The sequence below is a fragment of the Rousettus aegyptiacus genome, unplaced genomic scaffold, assembly GCF_014176215.1.
Source record: "Rousettus aegyptiacus isolate mRouAeg1 unplaced genomic scaffold, mRouAeg1.p scaffold_m13_p_3, whole genome shotgun sequence".
Classification (NCBI taxonomy): Eukaryota; Metazoa; Chordata; class Mammalia; order Chiroptera; family Pteropodidae; genus Rousettus; species Rousettus aegyptiacus.
Window position 1 is genome coordinate 2,947,949 of NW_023416306.1, and position 18,519 is coordinate 2,966,467.

General features: G+C 57.5%; 1 protein-coding gene across 10 annotated transcripts in view; it reads left to right on the forward strand.

The window, feature by feature from the left end:
* AK8 (adenylate kinase 8) overlaps nt 1-18,519 on the forward strand; it is a 99,132-nt gene that overhangs the window by 29,474 nt on the left and 51,139 nt on the right. For all 10 annotated transcript variants that reach the window (XM_016133892.2, XM_016133896.2, XM_016133893.2 and 7 more), the window contains 5 exons: nt 4,166-4,247; nt 4,734-4,805; nt 5,329-5,529; nt 8,220-8,351; nt 14,964-15,053. In XM_016133892.2, coding sequence (XP_015989378.2) covers nt 4,166-4,247; nt 4,734-4,805; nt 5,329-5,529; nt 8,220-8,351; nt 14,964-15,053 — 577 coding nt within the window. The remainder of the gene's footprint in view (nt 1-4,165; nt 4,248-4,733; nt 4,806-5,328; nt 5,530-8,219; nt 8,352-14,963; nt 15,054-18,519) is intronic.

Genomic DNA, 18,519 nt, shown 5'->3' on the forward strand with positions numbered 1-18,519 from the left:
CCCTCCTGTGATACGTACCCCTCGCAGCTGTGCAGACCTCCGGCTCCGCGCTGGCGCGCGGGGCGCCCTGAGCATACGGCCCTTTTGATGTGTGATAAAACAGAACCGAGCCAGGGGGCGCGGCGCGCGGAGGCGCCGGAATATCAATTAACCTGCTCCGAACAAAGCTGCGGCTTCCAGTGGAGCAGACGTTTCCCGGCGTGTCAGCAAGATGGGCGATGTGTTCTGATTAGGGACTGACTGATACTGCCGCACCGGTCACCCCAGACGTCTGACCCACCTCGCGGTGACCCTCCCGAGGGCGAGGGCCCGTCGGGGCCGGGCCGGGAGCTGCTTACTGATTTATGTTCGCGCTTTGCCAGACACTGCAGCCATGAACTTGCCCTCGGCCAGAATCGCTGTCCCCCTTGCAAGTGCAGTCCGTTTGCAGCCGGACGGAGCCTCTGTCCACGCAGGAGCTTCGGGAGAGACCCCAGGCGCCAAGCCTGAGGCTCCTATTTGGAGGACACCCCAAGACCCACACTTGCTGGTGCAGAGGCCTGGGTCTCTGTGCCCCTGCTGTCCAGGCAGACGTGGTGGGCCCAGTCGGGCCAGCACGGGGATGGAGGGGCTCCATGGCTGCCTCCCCCATAGAGTGTGGGGCTGCCCTCAGGGGTCCCTTGGGGACCTTCTTTCTTAGCACCTGGGTGACCGGCCATCCCTCTGAGCTGGGAAGAGCAGAGCGGAGAGCTGGTGACCTGGGAGTCACTGCAGAGCTACTCCCCCCCAACACACACACACACCTTGTTTAAATGTCACATTGGCACCTGAGCGATGGGCCAGTGAGGCCGGGCTAATTAGGGAAGCGCGCCTCGTTTGCTTCGCCTTCCTGGGTAATTGCAAGGCCCGCTTCCTCCAGTGAGAAGTCAGTGGGAGCTGTTTCCCCGAATAGTTCTAAAAGCTTCCAGCCACAGCCTGATACCAGCTGCAGGTTCACGGGCGGGAGGGGATAATGACTGCTTGGCAGTGTGGATTAAAAGCCGGGTCTTTCCGAGTGCCGAGCGAGGACTGGTCCCAGCCTCCTTCCATGATCAAAAGGTGACTCGAAACCCCAGCACCAGCCTTGTCCGAGAAGAAGCAGCAGCGATTGATGGGCTCCCAGCCCCCGCCCCTGCAACGAGGGAAAACAAGGGGTCTGAGCATCTCTGAGTTCAGAGACGCTCGGGCGAGAGGCTCCCAGGCGGCAGTCACATCCGCAGCCGCTCGCGCTTCCTCAGAGCTGCAGCCCAGCGCCGGGCTGGCCGTAACAAGGGCTTGAGGGACCAAACGGCTGTGAACGTTTTCTTCTTTTTTTTTTGCACTTTTGCTTCATTAGTTTAGAAACCAGGGGTTCTGTAGCTGCGCGTTTTCCTGCATAATTTAAGAAATTAATGAAAGCACGCTCGATTTTTCCGACACTCTTTACTCTGTAAATGTGTTTAGCTCTCTTCTTTTTTTTATCTGTCAGTTGAGGCTGTTGGAACCTAAATATTTTAATATTGAAGAAATACAGGCTCTTATTTTGTTTTGTTTTTTTTTTTTTTTTTTTGAGAAAGACAGTTCTTGTCCTCACCCACAGGGCGTCTGTAAATCAGATGTTATGGGTTGTGAATGACCTTGAGTCTGAGTTCACCCCCTGTTGGTCCATCCTCAGACCTCAAAGCACCCAAGTTGTCATAATGACCAAGGGGGAGGGGTCTGCGGCCAGGGGGTATCCCCTTCCAAGAGCCCGCGTCAGAACCTCGGGCTCAGCCAGACATCCCCTCGCTGCAGAGTGGAGACCTGAAGGACGTGTGGCCTTACTGCACTCTTTCACAGCTCACTGTACTTAATGTATCCCGAAAACATTGAACGGTGTGTGTGTGTGTGTGTGTGTGTGTGTGAGACTTGACTCATGAGACTTGAAAGAACTTCAGAAACTGTTTAATATAAACATTGCTGAGGGACATAAAAAATAAGCAAATGGAAAGATCCTGCGTTGACTTGACATTGTAAACATGTCCGTTTTTCATAAATTAATCTCTATACTTAACGTCATTCCACAAATCCTAATAGAATTTCTGTTTTGGAACGTGACAAAACGTTTTTGCAGCTTACCTGGAAGACCAATCAAACATAAAAAGATACAGACAAAGAAGGGGGAGCACGTCCCCCTAGATGTACCAATAAGCCACAAAATAGCAGTGGTCACAGTGAGTGGGGCAAGGAGCTCAGTCCGCAGGCAGAAAGAGGCCAACGTCAGAGCAGCATTTAGACTGTGATTAAAGGCGCTGTTCAGAGGGGAATGCGGAAGCGGTTTCCTAGGCGAGGTTGGGACCGGTGCGAGCCTCAAGGAAACAAATTAGGTCACAGCCTCACATCATTTTCAAAATAAAATGTGGCTCCATTAAATATTTAAATGTAAAGATCAAAACCTTAAGCGAACACGATTTGAGTGCAGGTGAACACGGATCAGCTTTTGCAGTGGGAAAGGCTCTTTTGCACGTCCATGCGATGCCAGAATCCAGGAGGAAGATGCCGATTGATTTGGTCAAAAAACAGATGTTTTTAACACCTGTATTCACAACAGCATCATATATAAAATTAAAAGGCAAAGACAGACTGCAGAAGCTGTCCACGGGCAGCGGCATCGTCTGCCTCAAAGGGTCTGTGGTGGTGTCTGCCAAAGTGGGTTAATACTTTTAATATGTAAAGAGTTCTTGTAAATAAATAAATAAAAGGATAAAACCCCGAGGGGAGAGTGAAGAAATGGCATGAATAGATGTTTTGGAAAAGAAAAAAAATTCAAATAGCCAATAAACATATGGAAAAGAAAGCTCCAATCTCATTAACGATCAAAGAGATGTAAATGACAGCAGCAATGCGCTAATCTGTTTCAACCGACAGATTTTTCCCCAAGGTAATGCCTGATGTTGACGGAGGAAACAAAACGGGTTGGGTTGGCAGAGCAGCCAGAGCAGCGGGGCAGTTTTGCAGTGAAGTGGCAAATTGTAGCGAAATCTGAAAGAAGGTATCAGCTTTCAGAAGTTTATCTTGAGTATGGATAGTCTATGCGCATCGAGATGTAGGTACAGCATGTTTTTAAAAATGATAGTGAGAAATTGGAATCAAACTAAATAAGAAAACTATGGGGTTCGTTAACATTTGGCAGGCCAATCCACGCGGCGCTGGGCAGCTGTGAAAATTTCCAGGCGAGGAGCAGACATGAGACATGTTCACGAAATGTCTTTGCTCTAGGAAAAGAACAGACTGTCCAAAGTATTGTGGATGGTATATTCCTTTTTTCCCCGGGAAAAGAGACGTCTGTCTGCATGCGAGGCCTGGAAGGCCACCAGAACGTTAATGGTGGCCGGTCTGGGCCGGTGGCCTTGGCAGGGACGCACATCGGCATTTCACCTCGTGTCACTGTTTCAACTTTCCAGTGTGCAAAGGTCACGTATTACTTTCACAAGCAGACTTTAAGAGTCAATAAAAAAATAAGTCTTCTAAGCCAGTTCCTGAGCCGCCCCCAGAAGGGGCTGAGGCCTGAGGGATGTCAGCCCTGCAACAAGCTCCCCCCAGGACAGACACTTGAACTCAGATCTCTTACTGCCGAGTCCAGGGCTCGTTCTTGAGAACGGCGGGGTTTTGTTTTGACCTTGGTGTTTTTGTTTTGACCTTGACCGAGTCCCAGGAGCGCCATACCTGAGACACCGCCTTTAGGAAATAATCCAGACTGTGGGAAGTGCGCGGTGCACGGCGATGTCCGTCCGTCCGTCCCCGCCGAGGTTCACGGTGGTGAAATCTGTTAGCGGCTGACGCGTTAAGTCGTGGGGCGTGGTTAAGCGGCCACAGCACCGCATGGCCATTAACATGCCGGCGATGAAGAGGCGCGCGGACGTGAAAGCCTGCCGTGGAAGCTGCAACATGCGGCAGAAAAAGTCGGGACAGAAAATGCACATGCGACGGTTGTGATCATAAACGTAAAATTTGGAAGAGAATGTCATAATATGAGGCTAGTTGTTCCGTTGGCTGACGGGGCTATCGAACACATTTCTTTCGTCTTAAAAGTTCCAGTTCTTCTATAAAGCTATTATATGTTTTTATTAATTCTAAAAAATCTGAAAAAATAGAAGTAGTTGAACACCTTTCCAAACTCTCTGCCTAGGGCTGGATCCTGGATGGCATCCCTGAGACGCGGGAGCAGGTTCTGATGATCCAGGCCCTCGGGATCACGCCCAGACACGTCAGTGAGTACCCCCCGTGGGGCCCTCCCCGCAGAGCCGCGGCCTCCGGCCCGGAGGAAGCGCCCTGCCCTGTGTCCAGCTCCCCGCTGCCCACGCTCAGCCCAGGCAACCCCGAGGGGAAATGGAGTACAGTGCAGTTGAATTTTTCAGAGCTAAATGCATTTGGGGCTCATTCTCAGAAAAGTGGGATTTTGTTTTGACCCAGGGGGTCCCTCGTTCCAGGAATCCCACCTGAGAGGAACTGTCTTTAGGAAATAATCTAAAATGTGGAAGAAGCACCTTGCGCAAAGATGTTCCCCGTGGAGTCGTTTATGAGGGTGCGCTGTCCTTGCGCCGAGACCGTGTTTCGGGGCTCACAAGGCCTCCGGGATGGCAGGTGGTGGTGGTTTTAATGTCACCAAACAGCGAGAGAACCGGCCACGTCCTCGGGGTCCAGACGTCCGGGACAAATGCCCAGCGTTTGCTCTCGCTTCTCTCCTTCCCGCCCAGTCGTGCTCAGCGCTCCAGACACCGTCTTGATCGAGAGAAACCTGGGGAAGAGAGTCGACCCTCACAACGGAGGTACGGCCACCTCCCCGCCACCCCACCGCACGGCGCCTCCGAGACCCCTAACGAGAGCCCCACCCGCCCCGCGCTGTGCACCCGCCCTCTGCCCTCCGGCTGCGGCGGCAGGCAACACGGGCTTCGGGGCGGCTCCGCCACTCGCCAGCTGTGGGGCGTGGGTCGGGTTGCCCAACAGCACTGAGACCCCGCGGTCCCCTCTGAACATGGGCCGAAAACACCGAGCCCCACCTGACCGTGGCGCGACCTTGTGTGGATTCCGCGGGAGCCTCGGGTGGGTGCCCGTTGGTGTCCTGGCCGAGCGAGTGCTTGGAGAGCCGCGGCTGCCCCTCCTGTGGCCCTGGGCGCCACCTCCATCCGGGTGTCGTCGGCCTTGCTGTGAGAGCCGGTCTGGAGCCGGGCCGCAGACCGCGCCACCCCAGCGGGTCAATGCCCGGGGCTCCCAGGCTCTGGCCCCAGGGCCCACTCGCCCCCGGCCGGATGGGCGGCCCATGACTCCAAGCATGTCTCTCTGTCCCTGCAGAGATTTATCACACCACCTTCGACTGGCCCCCCGAATTTGAAATCCAGAACCGACTGATAGTGCCAGAAGGCATCTCTGAGAAGGAGACGGCGCAGAGGCTGATGGCGTACCACAGGAGCATAGTCAGGGTCCTCCCCTCGTACCCCAAAACCCTGAAGGTCATCAGTGCTGACCAGCCGTGCGTGGACGTCTTCTACCAGGGTGAGTGCGGTGCCCTTTGCCCTTTCCCCCGGTGCCACCTGCTGCAGCTCGGGACCCCGGGGTCGGGTCATAGACAGCCAGGTTTCCCGCGGGGTTCCTGGGGGCGCCCCGCTCACAGACCCTGGGCTGACGTGCCGCACGCCGTGTGGCTGGCAGATTTGACAGTGAGGGGTGCGGGGACAGGAGCCTCAAAGGACAGCATGGGAGGGGCCCGGCGGCGAGAAGTTTTACCTCGAGGGCGAGAAGAGAACGTTTATTAACACTAAAACTACAGCAACAAAATCCCACCGCCACTGCAAACCCCCGAACACAACATAACTGAGGCGTCGTGAGCCCATTTAGAAGCCGGCTGACGCGGGCAGGTGTGTGTGTGTGGGGGGGGGACGTTGCGTCAGGTGACCTGTGTTCGAACCGAGCCCCACCGCACCCCGCCGGGCCGTCTTCGGCGAACTCTCTTAGCCTCTCGGGGCCTCGATCTTGCCACCCCGAAAACGGGAGCAGACACGGCGGCTCCGCACAGGCCTCGGTGAGGACGACACGGGACTCTGCAGGTCACGTGCCACGGCGCCGGGCGCTGGGCTCGGTCCGCGTCAGACAGACGTCCTCGCTCTCGTCCTGACGTGTCATCCTGCCCAAACGGCCAGGGAGAGTCGCAGAGATTCTCTCCCCAGGCAGCCGAATTAGAGTTTTTTGAAGTCCAGACGCTCTCTCGTTGCCTCCCAGGCTGGCCGTCCCTTCGATGCCGGGCACATGACGCAGTGAAAACACCCCGGGCACCTAAGCCCCTTGGCAGTTTACCTTGTGTATCCTCAGAAATCTCTGCAGGAGAAGCTTCGTTTGCTGGGGAGGCGGTTCTGGGCCCCCGGGCCGGCCCCACCTACCCGTGCACCTGCGTGAGCGGCGCTGCTCTAGCCAGAGCCTGGCGGTGGCACAGAAACCGCTCAAGGGTCCAGAAACCGATGCTGCTCTGCAGTCTGCCAGGCTCGTGGGTGGCTCATGGCTTCCCAGCGGTTCCGCCTCTCAGAAGGATCTTTAGCAGCAAACACTGCACCCTGAAGAGAAATAACCAGAACATTCCTCTTATGCCATGAGTCTGGATCTACACATTAATTACTTCCAAATTATTTAATTAAATCTAAAAGTTCATGTGATCGTTCATAAAGAATTCATGCCTGGAATTGTAAATAAAAATGTGAGTGTCTGAATATATTAATTATTATTAATTAATAATGCAGAGAGATAAATTGAAACTTGGAATGCAGAATTCTCTCTGTTGTTTTTTTAATCTCTCTGCAGTGCATCCAGCAACCACATATTTTTAAAAAGAATAATTAGGCGCCGAGACTGTCTGGGGGATCATTACTTCTAATTAACTTAGTTATTTACTGTAAATTAAGCATCGTTTGTAAGCAGGCCGCTTTGCCCGTCGTACTCGTGTGCTTCCGATGTGCTGATGGTGGATAATGGAGAGTAAAGAGAGCCTTGCTTGAATCGCTTCCTCCAGGTGTGCCACTGGCGGAAATGTCACCTGTGGGCGCGGGTAGGGAGGGTCGCCCAGCCCTGCCGACTCTCCGTGTTCGGGGACGAGAATGGCACAGCCCTTGTGGGGCTGCGGGCTGAGCAAATCGGATAATGCCTGTAGCGTGTTTAGTCAGCAGTTACCGCACGCTTCCTTCCGGTGGTGGCGGTGGGCACAAGCTCGAGCACCGCCTGTCGCCTCCGCCTTCAGCTCCAGAAAAGAGCCACCCGTGGCGTCTCTCCTGACCCTGCCGTGAAAAAGCCCCACAAAGATTCGAGGGTCGAAACCTGTGCTGCGCACGCATCCTACTGGCTCTCGATTTTGCCCCTCCCCCAGGAGACATTCGAGGACGGGCTCGGCCTCGGCCTCGGCCCCAGTGGCAGGCGGCTCCCCTTGCCAGGTGCCTAGTGGCGGCCTTTTAATGGCCTCCTCGGCCTGCCCTCGGCCTGCCCTCATCTCACTCCGTGCTCGGGTTGGAGGTGACCTGGTCTGAGGGTCGGTAGCTTTTGGCAGCCAGCGCCCCCGCTGTGCGGCCACCGGCCACCGCAGTGCTGAGACATCGCCCCGTGGACCCGCCCCTGTTTGTCACACACCAGGGTGCAGCACGGCCCGGCCCTCCCCAGGACCTGTCGATGGCCGCCGCTGCCTCGCAGACTCGCAGCGAAGTCAGTGTCACCAGGGTGCGGCTGCAGATTGTTCTCTGTCGGTTCCCAAGTCCTTTAGGAGTCCCTGCAAGCTGGGCCCCCCGCGTGGCCTGACGTGGGTATCAAAGCCTGTCCCTGCCACGAGGAGGCTGGTCTGGTCTCCAGCTTCAGCTGAGAGGCTCGGCCTGGATTCAGATGGGAACCAGATGGGAACCGTGTCCATCCTGTGGTGTGTCCTGTGTCCCTGGACCTGCCCTCAACACACTCCGCCCCCAGCCAGGAGGGCAGCGCGGATGCCCGCGTTGCCCTAGAGGAGTCCGGGGCGGGGCCCCGGGCGGCTTCGTCCACCTCGTGGCCCCCTTCGCCTGGCCTGAGGCGTAATTTCCTCCCCACAGCTTCGCTAGCTCAGCAGCCCCGGGAGCCGTGGAGGCGAGTCAGGGTCCCGCGTGAGGCGGACGGGCCCAGGTGCTGCGTGCGTCCCCCTTCTCTGGGGCCCAGTGTATCATCCTCTCATCCTCTCTCTCCAGCTCTGACCTACGTCCAGACCAGCCATCGCTCAAACGCCCCGTTCACCCCGAGGGTGCTGCTCCTCGGGCCCATGGGCAGCGGGAAGCGCCTGCAGGCTGCCCTCCTGGCCCAGAAGTACGGCCTGGTCAACGGTGAGTGCCCACAGCTGCCCTGCTTCCAGACCCGTCCCCGCCGCCTGCCCGCCCAAGCACCCCTGCTGGACGGGGGCGGTGAGCACGAGACCAGCATCCCTTCTCTTTCCCGCCCTCTGCTCTGAGCAATTTCCAGTGAGCCCGTCTTTGCAGAGACGAGGTCTTTTTCCTCCCGAAGAACGTTGCCATAGAGGCATCGCCAATGACAACAAGTGTGCAGCCCACAGAGCAGAACAGTGTCCAGGCGTCTTGCTTGTGCCCGCCGAGGGGCGGCGCCCTGGGCTCTGCCCCAGGGCGCGGTCCACCCAGCCCCGCCCCATCCTGAGGCCCCAGCCTCTGCGGAAGGCCACCTGCTGCTGGTTCATTTCCTCCCGCCCCCCAGGTCGGCGTGTTTACAGGCAGGCAGTGTCTGAACCAGAGGAAGACTTCCTGCTCAGCACTGTTGCAATAAATATTTTACCAGGAGGAGAGAAAATATTGAAATCAGCTCTCCAGGTCTTCCCCGGGGCGGTCCTGTCTGCTGGAGGGTTAAGGGCTGGGAGGGGGGATGGGGCTGGGGCACAGGCAGCACGCCGGGGGGAGGCAAAGGCCCCCCATGTTCCGTGAGCCTAAGTGACCTCTACTTGGTTTACTAAGAAACCACAAGACCTGTATGCCACATGCATAAATATGCATATATGTTCCCCAAGTTGTACATGTACGCCATGCAAATACATGTACACACACACACAAATATATGTCTACCATCCCAGAAGGATCAAGCTTGGAATAAAATGTTTTTCAATGAGGTCCCCTACAATGTACGATTCCAAAGCCACTGAGACTAGCCAGGAATCGGTGACGAAAATCATACCCATAAGAAGAAGACGGAGAACTGAGCAGTTATTTTGATTGGCTTAGAAAATTCCTAATAGTACTAATATTAGTATTTTACTAAAAGTACTAAATAGTAGTATTCTGATTTGGTTAGCATAAAAAAATAGTCTGGACACTTTAAGATAAAAAATGTTTGTTTACCTTGATGGCTTTTTTTTTTTTTCAATCATTATTCAGATAATTTCTGCCCTGTTGATTTTGCCTCTTAAGGGCATTTTAAATCTCCAGCTTCGGTTGGAGATGATTTCCTTGTTTAGAAGGAGAGCAGTCTGCTCGTAGCTCCGCCCACGCATGTGGCATGGGGACCTTAAGTCCTCGCACTTCCTATTGGAACGTGAAGAATTACAGTGAGAAGAACCGGCGAGGCCCAGGGAGGGCCGGGAGATCAGCAGCAGCACCTTCATGCGGGGTGCGGCTTTACTGAAGCTCTCGTCGCTGTGTCGTATTTTGTTTATGTGGACACTCTCCTCCGAGAACAGCATCTTTTAAAACTTAAATTATTTCAGCACGCCAATCATGAAGAAATGAAATGACCAGGCTAGATCTTTCCAAAAATGAGTCTAGAAAAGCTCACCATGGTTTTTGCTTTGTAGCATTTGGGGGCTCTTTGCAATCACTGAGCATTTGGAGACTGACTCCGAAAGTTCTCGTTTCTCAGAGGTGTTCTTGATAAATACGAGACATCATGAGATTTCGGTAAACCGATTTAGGGGCCCTTCCGTTGACAGAGGCAAGCACTGCGTTGTCCCCCGAGTCTCTGGGAAGGCCCATCTGCACCCAGAGCTCCGGGAGCTGCTGCCCCCGGCCAAGGTCCTCACGTGCCCTGGCTGGGTTAAGGGCTGGGAGGGGGGCTGGGGCTGGGGCAGGCACAGCCCGCCTGCCCTCCAAGGACCTCTCCGTCCTGGGAAAACGTCTCCCAGCGGATGAACAAACAACCCAGCGTTCACTCCAATCGGGTTTATTGAAACACTCCTGTTTATACTTGGCGGGAACTCTTTGAAGGAAAGGACGCTATTGATTCAAATGCCAACTGCAAATCCTTCGGCCGCTGATTTCACTGCTAGGATTTTATGCTACGAAACACTCGCTCATTTATACAGTAAGAGATGTGAAGGATGCTTAGAGACGAATAGAGGCAACCCTAAAATCTGTTCGTGAGAGGGTCAATTAAGTAAGTTACTTACGGTAGGTCGGTACAGTGGAGTACTTGGCAGCTATAGGAAAGAAACATCTGGAGTGACTTCATGTCCGTGATGTGTTGGGGAAATGGGGGGGTGGGCGGGGCGGGGGGCGGGCGAAAGCAAGTCACTCAGCAATGTTCAGGGCCTGATCCTGTTTTTTTTGTTCAAAAAAGTGTGTTAGTCTGTGGTTCAACAAATCTGAAGAAATATCTATGCGCCGAGCTGGTTGTCTCTGTAGAATGGTATATTATACAATTCTGATTTTTTTTTTTCGCAATGAGCACGAATTTTCTAACTAGAAACAACTGAAAATTTTTATTAAAATATTACTATTTCTCGTTGAGCGCCTGCTGTATGCAGTGCACTATATTGGGTACACGGAGAGGGCAAATGTAAAAAAAGAGAGAGAGAGAGAGGAACGTAAGGGCCCTGTCGGGATGGGGGACGGGGGATGAGCGAAGAGGGGGGGCTGATCCCAGCCCAGTTCCAGGTGTGACTGATGTAAGCGAGAACCTTTGAGAGAGCGAGACTTGTTGCTGAGACTTGTTGCTGCGTCGTCTTCGCAGAAGGCTGTGGAGTGTGCTGGTCGCAGGCGGGGGTTTTAAACCGTTCTTTCCTAACGTATACGCTTAACGTCACACATTTTCCTCTGAAACCTTCGCCAGCCGTATCTCACAAAATGTTAACGTGTGCTGGCTTGTCCTTCGGTCCAAAATGTTTCGTAAGCTCCCTCGTGGTTTCTCGTGGTTTCTTTTCTCACCCAAATATTACTTAGGTATTGCCTGGTTTCCAAATATTTGGGAATTTTCCAGATTTTTTTGTTGTCGTTACTGAGTTCTTATAATTTTATTGTGGTCAGAGAACATACCCTATATGATTTCGACCCTTCGACATTTATCGATACTTTTTATGGCCCAGCATAAGGACTATGTTGGTGACTTCCATGTGCACTTGAAAAGAATACGTATTCTGGCACTGTTTACAGCGTTGTGAAATGTTAGTTAGGATGTGATGTTTGATAGTGTCCTTAATGATTTCTCTCTATTTATTATTTCATTTACTGGGAGAGCTGCGTTAAAATCTCCATCTCTGATCGTGGATTGGCCTGTTTCTCTGCCGGTCTTCCTTTCATGTAGTTTGAAGCTATGTTATTAAGCGCATATACGCTAAGGATTGTTACGTCTTCTTGATGCGCTGACTCTTTTATTGTTAAGAAATGTTCCTCTGCCTCTCTAGCAATACTTATTTTCTTGAAGTCTACGTTAATATTCATGTAGTCACTTTCTTGTGATCAGTGTCTGTATGGAGTGTCTTTTAAACTTTCTAAACTATCCGTGTCTTATATTTTAAGTACACGTCTTACAGACAACATGTGGCTGGGTCTTGCTTTTTCAAAAATCCAATCCGACACGTTCTGCCTTTTAATCGAAGCATTTCGTCCATTTAACGTAATTTTTTACACGGCGATTTCAGTTCTGCCGCCTGGTTTTTCCTTCCTCTTGTGTTATCGGCTCTTGGTCCGTCCCTTCCCTCCGACCTGTGGATGAGCCGAATACTTTTCGGTGACCCGTTAGGTTCCTCCATCGCCTTTTTCTAGCTTTGTCTCTGCTTTATTCCATCGGCGGGCGCTCTAGGGATTAACCACGCATCCTCTACTGAGTCAACATTATACCTCTCCGGGGTGAACACGCGGCCCTTGTGGCATGTCCGTGCCCTGCGCCCCTGTCCATGGTGCTACTGCTGTCACACACGTCACCCCGACGTACGTTATAAACTCTACGGTGCTTTGCAGTCGTTTCTGCTGTGAGCAGTCTTGTTTTTTTTTTTTTTTTTTTTTTTTTTTTTTTTTTTTTTAAGTCAGGGAACGTGGGGGAGAAAGGCTTTTACATGCAACCGCATGTCAGCACCCCTCACTCCCTCGTGGGGATCCACGTCCCACCTCGCATTTTCTTTCAGCCTACAGAACTCCCTTTAGCGTCTCTTGTAGTGAGAGTCTGCTGGTGACAAATTCCCTCAGCTTTCATCTGTCTGCAAACGTCTTCATTTTCCCTTCATTCTTGAAGGGTGTTTTTGCCGCGTATAGAAATCTCCGTGACAGGTTTTTTTCCTCGTCACGCTTTAAAGGTGTCGCTCCATTGTCTTAGGGCTTGCATCGCTTCTGAGGAGAACTCAGAACTAATTTTCATCATCGTTTCCCTATAGATAAAGCAGCTTTCCCCCCATTCTGGTGGCTTTGAATAGTCTCTCTTTACCTTTAGTTTTCGGAAACTTGGCTATGATGCATCAAGGTGGGATTTACCTTGTGTTTATTCTTCGTGGGTCTCAGAGATTCTTGGATCAATGGATTGCTATGTTTCATCAAATTTTGGAATTCTCCCGCCATTGTTTCCTCAAATATTTTCTCCGCCTCCCCACCTCTCTCCTCTCTGGAACCCCGTCACGCGCACGCCAGGCTCTCGGCCGGCGTCGCCCTCCAGGGCCCTGAGGTCCTGCCCCGCCCCCCCCTTTCCGCGGCCATGTTCCTTTCTCCAGAGTCGCAGCCTGCAGCCCGCCCAGCGACGTCTTCCACGGAAGGGGGCGCAGATCTTCCGGTTCTAGAGTCTCCGCCCGGCGCCGCCTTCGCCCTTTGCGTCCCTCCGCCGAGGCTCCTCCGTCTGTTCTCTGATTTTGACCGTCTTTGCCGGAAATGTCGCAGCGGCTCCGAAGTCCCCGTGTGCTGAGGCCGGCGTCCGTGGCGTCCCGTGATCTGGTCGTATGGCCTGTTTTCTCTCCTTGCAGGCGTCGCGTTCTCCAGCGTGGCTGCATCTCGAGGACGTTTTGGTGACACGCTGGACACCGGTTCCCGCATTGTCAGGAGTCCGGTCTGTGTGGTTCTCCTTTAAGAATGCCGAGTCTCAACAAGCAGGTAGTTTACGGGAGGACCCACGTGGTCCCGCGGAGGCTGCCGTCGGTTTGGTTAAGGCCCGAGGACTGGTGTCCTTACACCTGCGGCGTGCCCTCCTTGAGGCTCGGCCGACTGGCGGGGCTCGGCGAAGCCTCCCGCGTGGGCCGTTTGACGGCCAGCGTCTCCCCGCGCCGTGTGAGCCCCCACCCAGGGCACAGCGGCTCAGTAGCTGTCCCCACGCGGCTCTGCATTGTCGGACTCGAGCGCATCGCAGGTGGGACCCCGGGCCCCCCACTCTGCACAGCTCCCTCCTCCTCCTCGCCTGCTTCGCGAGGGGGCTCGGCAAGGCCCACGCTCCAGCCCCGGTTTCCCGCGGCTCCGTCGGCTTCCCGCGGCTCCGTCGGCTTCCCCTGCTTCCCGCGCCCTGGTTTCGAAAGTGGCCACGGGCAGAAGCCGAGGACGAGCGTGAGACCACGGCTCCCCCCTGTCAGCACCGCGGCCCTGGCCATCGCTGGCCCGCGCCCGAAAGGGGCCGCTTCGCGGGTTTTGTTCAGGTTCGTGGCTTTTTAGGACAGGAGGTAAATCCGGTGGCTGTTACTCCTTCACGGCCAGACGTGGACGCTGAGCACGGGCCCGGGTCTGGACCCCGGCCTTGCCGTCTTGCCGGCTCCGTGGCCTAGAACGGACGGGGGACCCGGCCTCCTGTGTCTCGGTTTTTTATCTGAGGAGCTGCAGGTTGTCGCGGGGACCGAGAAAGACGCAGCGTGGTCGGCGGGGGGCTCGGCGTGCGGAAAGGGCTCAGCGACCCCCGGCCTTGGTGAGGGGGCCGGCCAGCCGTCCCGGTGCAGTCACCGCTGTCACCTCCACAGCGGATGAAGCATGTCCTCGCTGGCGAAGGCTGCCGTCTTGAACGATCACTTCGTGCAGTTAGTTCTGAGGTCGTCTTTTGGTTTCTTCAATGCAGGAAGAAAGCTCCTTAGCCTTACAGATAAGAACAGCGAGACAGGCAGTTAGCGACTCACAAAGGCTCAGCCGGAGCCTTCCCGCTTCGGCCGTCGGGGGGGCCGCCGTGCTGGCTCACCGCACGCTCTGGGCCGAGGCCTCCGTGTCAGCGCGGCCGGGCGCACAGCAGGGTCGCGGAGGACGGGCGCCCGCTGGCCAGGACGGAGCGCCGAGGGGGCCGCGCTGCGCGGGGAGCCGCGGGGTGCTGCTTGATCACGAGGGAGTCCGTTCGTTCTGGAAACCGGCCCCGCGTGCAGCCGCGCGAGCTGGGGGCTGCTGCGCCCTCGCGCAGGGACAGCGGGGCTTGGCGCCCAGGCCCAGGCGGTCCCCCGCCTGCACGTCTCTGTCCGCTCGGCCGCAGGCGGGTCCGGGCGGCGACCCCCCCGCCGCGCCCCCCTCACCCCGTCCGTCCGTCCATCCGTTTCTTCCCTGTGCTTTGCCAGACGTTTCCTCCTCCATCCCGCGGCTCCCACCTCAGCCGCCGCCCCCCCATTCCTGCTTGATATCTGCTTTCACTAGGACGCGCCCCCACACGCAGAAAATCCCTTTTATATTTTTCCAGTGACCTCCCCGCCGCCCCCGCCCAGCAGGCAGCCCTGCGGTTTCTTTTTTCCTCATTTCCCTTCTATTTAAAATGTAACGGGCGCCTTTCCGTTCCTCTCCCTCCAGTCAGCTGTGGGCAGCTCCTGAAAGAGGCCGTGGCAGACAAGTCCAAGTTCGGCGAGGTCATCCAGCCGTTTTTTGAGAAGGACATGGCAGGTAGGCCTCCCTTTCCGTGACTGCCACACCTGTGAGGCTCGCTAAGCACCTGGGGACTCATGGTGGGGAGAACAGTCTGGGGGAGAGAAACGGGGCTTTCTCGCGAGCAAAGGTGCGGCCGCTGCCCCCCGGCCAGGCCTCCGGCTCTCGCCCGTCCCAAGAGAGGGGCTGGGGGCCCGTCTGTCACACTGGTGGTTTGGAACGTAGCTGTCTGCAAGAGTGTTTGCTTTCTGTGACTGATGACGCTTGAACTCGAGAGCCGGGACAGGCCCGGAGCCGCCCACAGCCATCGTCGCCCCGTGCACAGAAGGGCTGGGAAAAAACATTCTGGATCAGTCAGCCGTCAAAGCCAGAGGTGCAGACCGCTTCGCGGGTCCGGTGACTGACCGACTGACCGACCGGCCACTGGTCCTCAGAGGGGCAGATGCTGCTTGTCCGATGGGGGAGGCTGGGCCGGATCATCTTTCTGGAAGCCCCCGTGGCCTGCGACCTGAAGGCGTTCCCGAGGTCTCGACCCCCAGAGGGGCACCCTTGAGACCGTCGTAGTCCAGTTTCCCGAGTCCACAAATGAGTCGGGGAGAGGAGACCGAGCAGCTGAGGCCAGCTCATGTCTGGGCCCCTCTGGACCCTCAGTCTCTTCCTCAGGCAGCGTGTTTCCCAAGCACCCCCCCCCCCCGCCCAGCTCCTCGCTCAGTTACCAGGTGTGACGTGCACGGGCCGGACTCCGTCCCGCGGACCGCACGCTGCCTCCTCCTCCCACATCCTGGTAGTCAGTGGACGAGGACGTGGCCGGGACAGGCCGCTAGCTCCTAATGGTCAGCTCGGAGTGCCCTGGGGGCGACGTCCTGGCCTGGGGCTCCCAAGTTCCTCTTAAGGGGTCCGTCCCCAGGGCGAGGTTCAAGTGTGGCAGAGTCCATGACGTGCATGGGGCAGGCCAGTGAGCGAGTCTCTTCATTCCTGAGTCCCCAGGTGGCAAACAGCAGGAGGTGGGACCAGGAGGCCCCCCTGCTCCCTCTGGCGCTCCCTTGCCCGGTCCCCACCCCGGGGCCACCCCTGGCCGTGTGCTCAGCTGGGAGCCGGGGTTTCTGAGGCGTGAGCCGGAGGCGGATATGCCTAGACCACAGGGTGTTTGAGGACCAGCGAAGGTGTGTGTGGTGTGTGAGGTGTGAGGTGTGAGGTGTGAGGTGTGGGTGGCGTGTGCGGTGTGTGACGTGTGTGTGGTGTGTCGTGTGTGCAGTGTGTGGTGTGTGCGGTGTGTGAGGTGTGTGCTGTGAGGTGTGTGAGGTGTGAGGTGTGTGCGGTGTGCGGTGTGTGCCGTGCCCGGGTGTGCCGCTGTGGGACACTGGTCTGAACGGGGTGCTGGGCCTGACGCGTGGTTTCCTCCCACGACGCCGGCTTCGCGCCTTGGGGTGGTGGCGTGGGGGGCGGTCAGCACCCTGAGGAGCACTGGCCGACCACACGCGTGAACGTGCTCCCGTCATGTTACGTGTGGCTGCGTCGCGGTCCGTCGCAGGGCCTGGGCGGCGACTCGTTTCATTCTCGCCAGCGAGCCCGTGGTGACGGGGCCCGTGGGGACGAGCCGCGGCGACGGCCGGGCAGGGCGCGCGACTTCTCTGGCGGGCTTCTTGCGGCTTTTCTGGACTTCTGAGTTTTTTTCAGAAGGAGGTTACAGCCTGGGTGGGGGGGTGGTTTCCGCATTCGCCTTCTTCAGGGGTGCTGCGACGGGCTCTCCCGTGCCCTCCCGACAACGCCCCTCGGCCTGCGACGCGTCATTCTGCGCGAGGCACACGCGCCCGCGCCGCCCCTGGGTCCGGCCAGCTGCCTGTTTTCTGTGGCCGCAGAAACAAACAGTGGTTTAAAACAACGTGAACGCATCCTTTGCGGGTCCTGAGTCAGAAGCCCTGAAGTCGGGGTGTCAGCGGGCGCGTGCCCCGAGGCTCCGGGCCTCTTTCCCTGCCTTATCCCGCTGCCGGGGGCGCCCCCTCCGTCACCAGAGTCAGCGGTGCCACGTCTTCAAAGCTTTCTGCCTCTGGCCGCCAATGATGCACGCGAGGGCCTTTCCCATGCGGGGCAGCGCTGTCCTCTCTGTTTGCGGTGGCTGCGAAGCAGGCGGAGCGCGGCCCCTGCAGCCCGCGAGGCCACGCGGCCGCGGCCTCAGGCCTCAGGGCTTTGCACTCACGTCCCCCTCTGCAGCCTCCTGTTTGCTCAGGCCGTGTGGCTCGGCACTTCTGCGCTTGCGACAGAATTAAAGACACAACCACCACCAACCTCGCGGCCCCCTAACAGAAGCAGCGACTTCTGCCATTTCCCTCATCGGACCTCGCAGGGATGGCGGAGACCAAGGGTCTCATCAGCGGGAGGCGCCGCGGGGAGAGGCACGCCCGGCTGGCGGGGCTGGCGGCCGGGGCCCCGCAGGCCCGGGCAGGAGAAAGCGTGAACCGTGCTCGTGACTCAGTCTGAAGGGGGGTCAGACTGGACATGGAACTCCGCTCGCCGGCCGCAGCCGGGCTGATGCCCCAGCAGGTGCAGCGGGCAGCCCGGCCGAGGCCCCCTGCTGCTCGCGTCTGCCTTGCTGGTGTCTGGCACGCGGGCGGGGCTGGGGATGGTCACCGCCTGCTCGTCCCAGTCAGGGTCAGGCCAGGGTTTGCTGGGAGCATCGGAAGGAGGGCGTGGGGGGGGGGGCTGCGGGCCCAGCTGGGCCTGGGCACAAGCCAGCTGACATGCGGAGGGGGCCCTGGCCCAGTAACGGCCACGTCCCTGTGGCGGGACGGGAAGGCGGGGCCCGGGCCTTCCCCGGGAAGAGCCCCGAGTGGAGGCGGAAGTGGGAAGGGAGTCTGTCCACACGGGGCCACGGGCCAGCCGGCTGGACGATGGGGGCCAAGGGGCAAGGCCAGTGCCGTGAGCGGCTCTCCTCTCCGGGGAGGCGGGGTGACGCGGACAGTGGAGGTCGCCTTCCCAGCCCTGCCCTGGGGTGAGAGGTTCCCTCAGGAGCACGCGCGCGCAGCACGGGATCCCCTGGCACCCTCCGCCGCCGACGGGGCTCCGGGAAGAGGGGGCTGGCGCTGCGTCCTGGGGGCCCGTCGGGGCATCCCAGGTTCCCAGGAAGGCAGGAGAACCCAGCCACCCCCGCAGGTGTCTTCTCATGTGACACCCAGAAGCCCGCAGGGGCCAGGGGCTCGGCCGAAGGGCACAGAGGCCTCGTCGCCCTGGGGCGGAGCCCTGGCGCCTGGGGGCTGGCCGCCGTCACCGCCAGAGCCTCCGACCGTGTGGCTGACCCAGTGCAGGAATCTGCCTTCGCCACCCAGCCCCCGCCAGGCCGGCCCCTGCCCGTCTGGGCACCGGCTCTCCCTCTGGGGACGCTGCCTAGTGCCCCTGGCTGCCGGCCAGCTCGCAGGCCAGTCTCTCCCTGGGATCCCCGCAGGGGGGCGGTGCCCTCCCGCCACTCGCCTGGGAGCTGCGAGCCCCC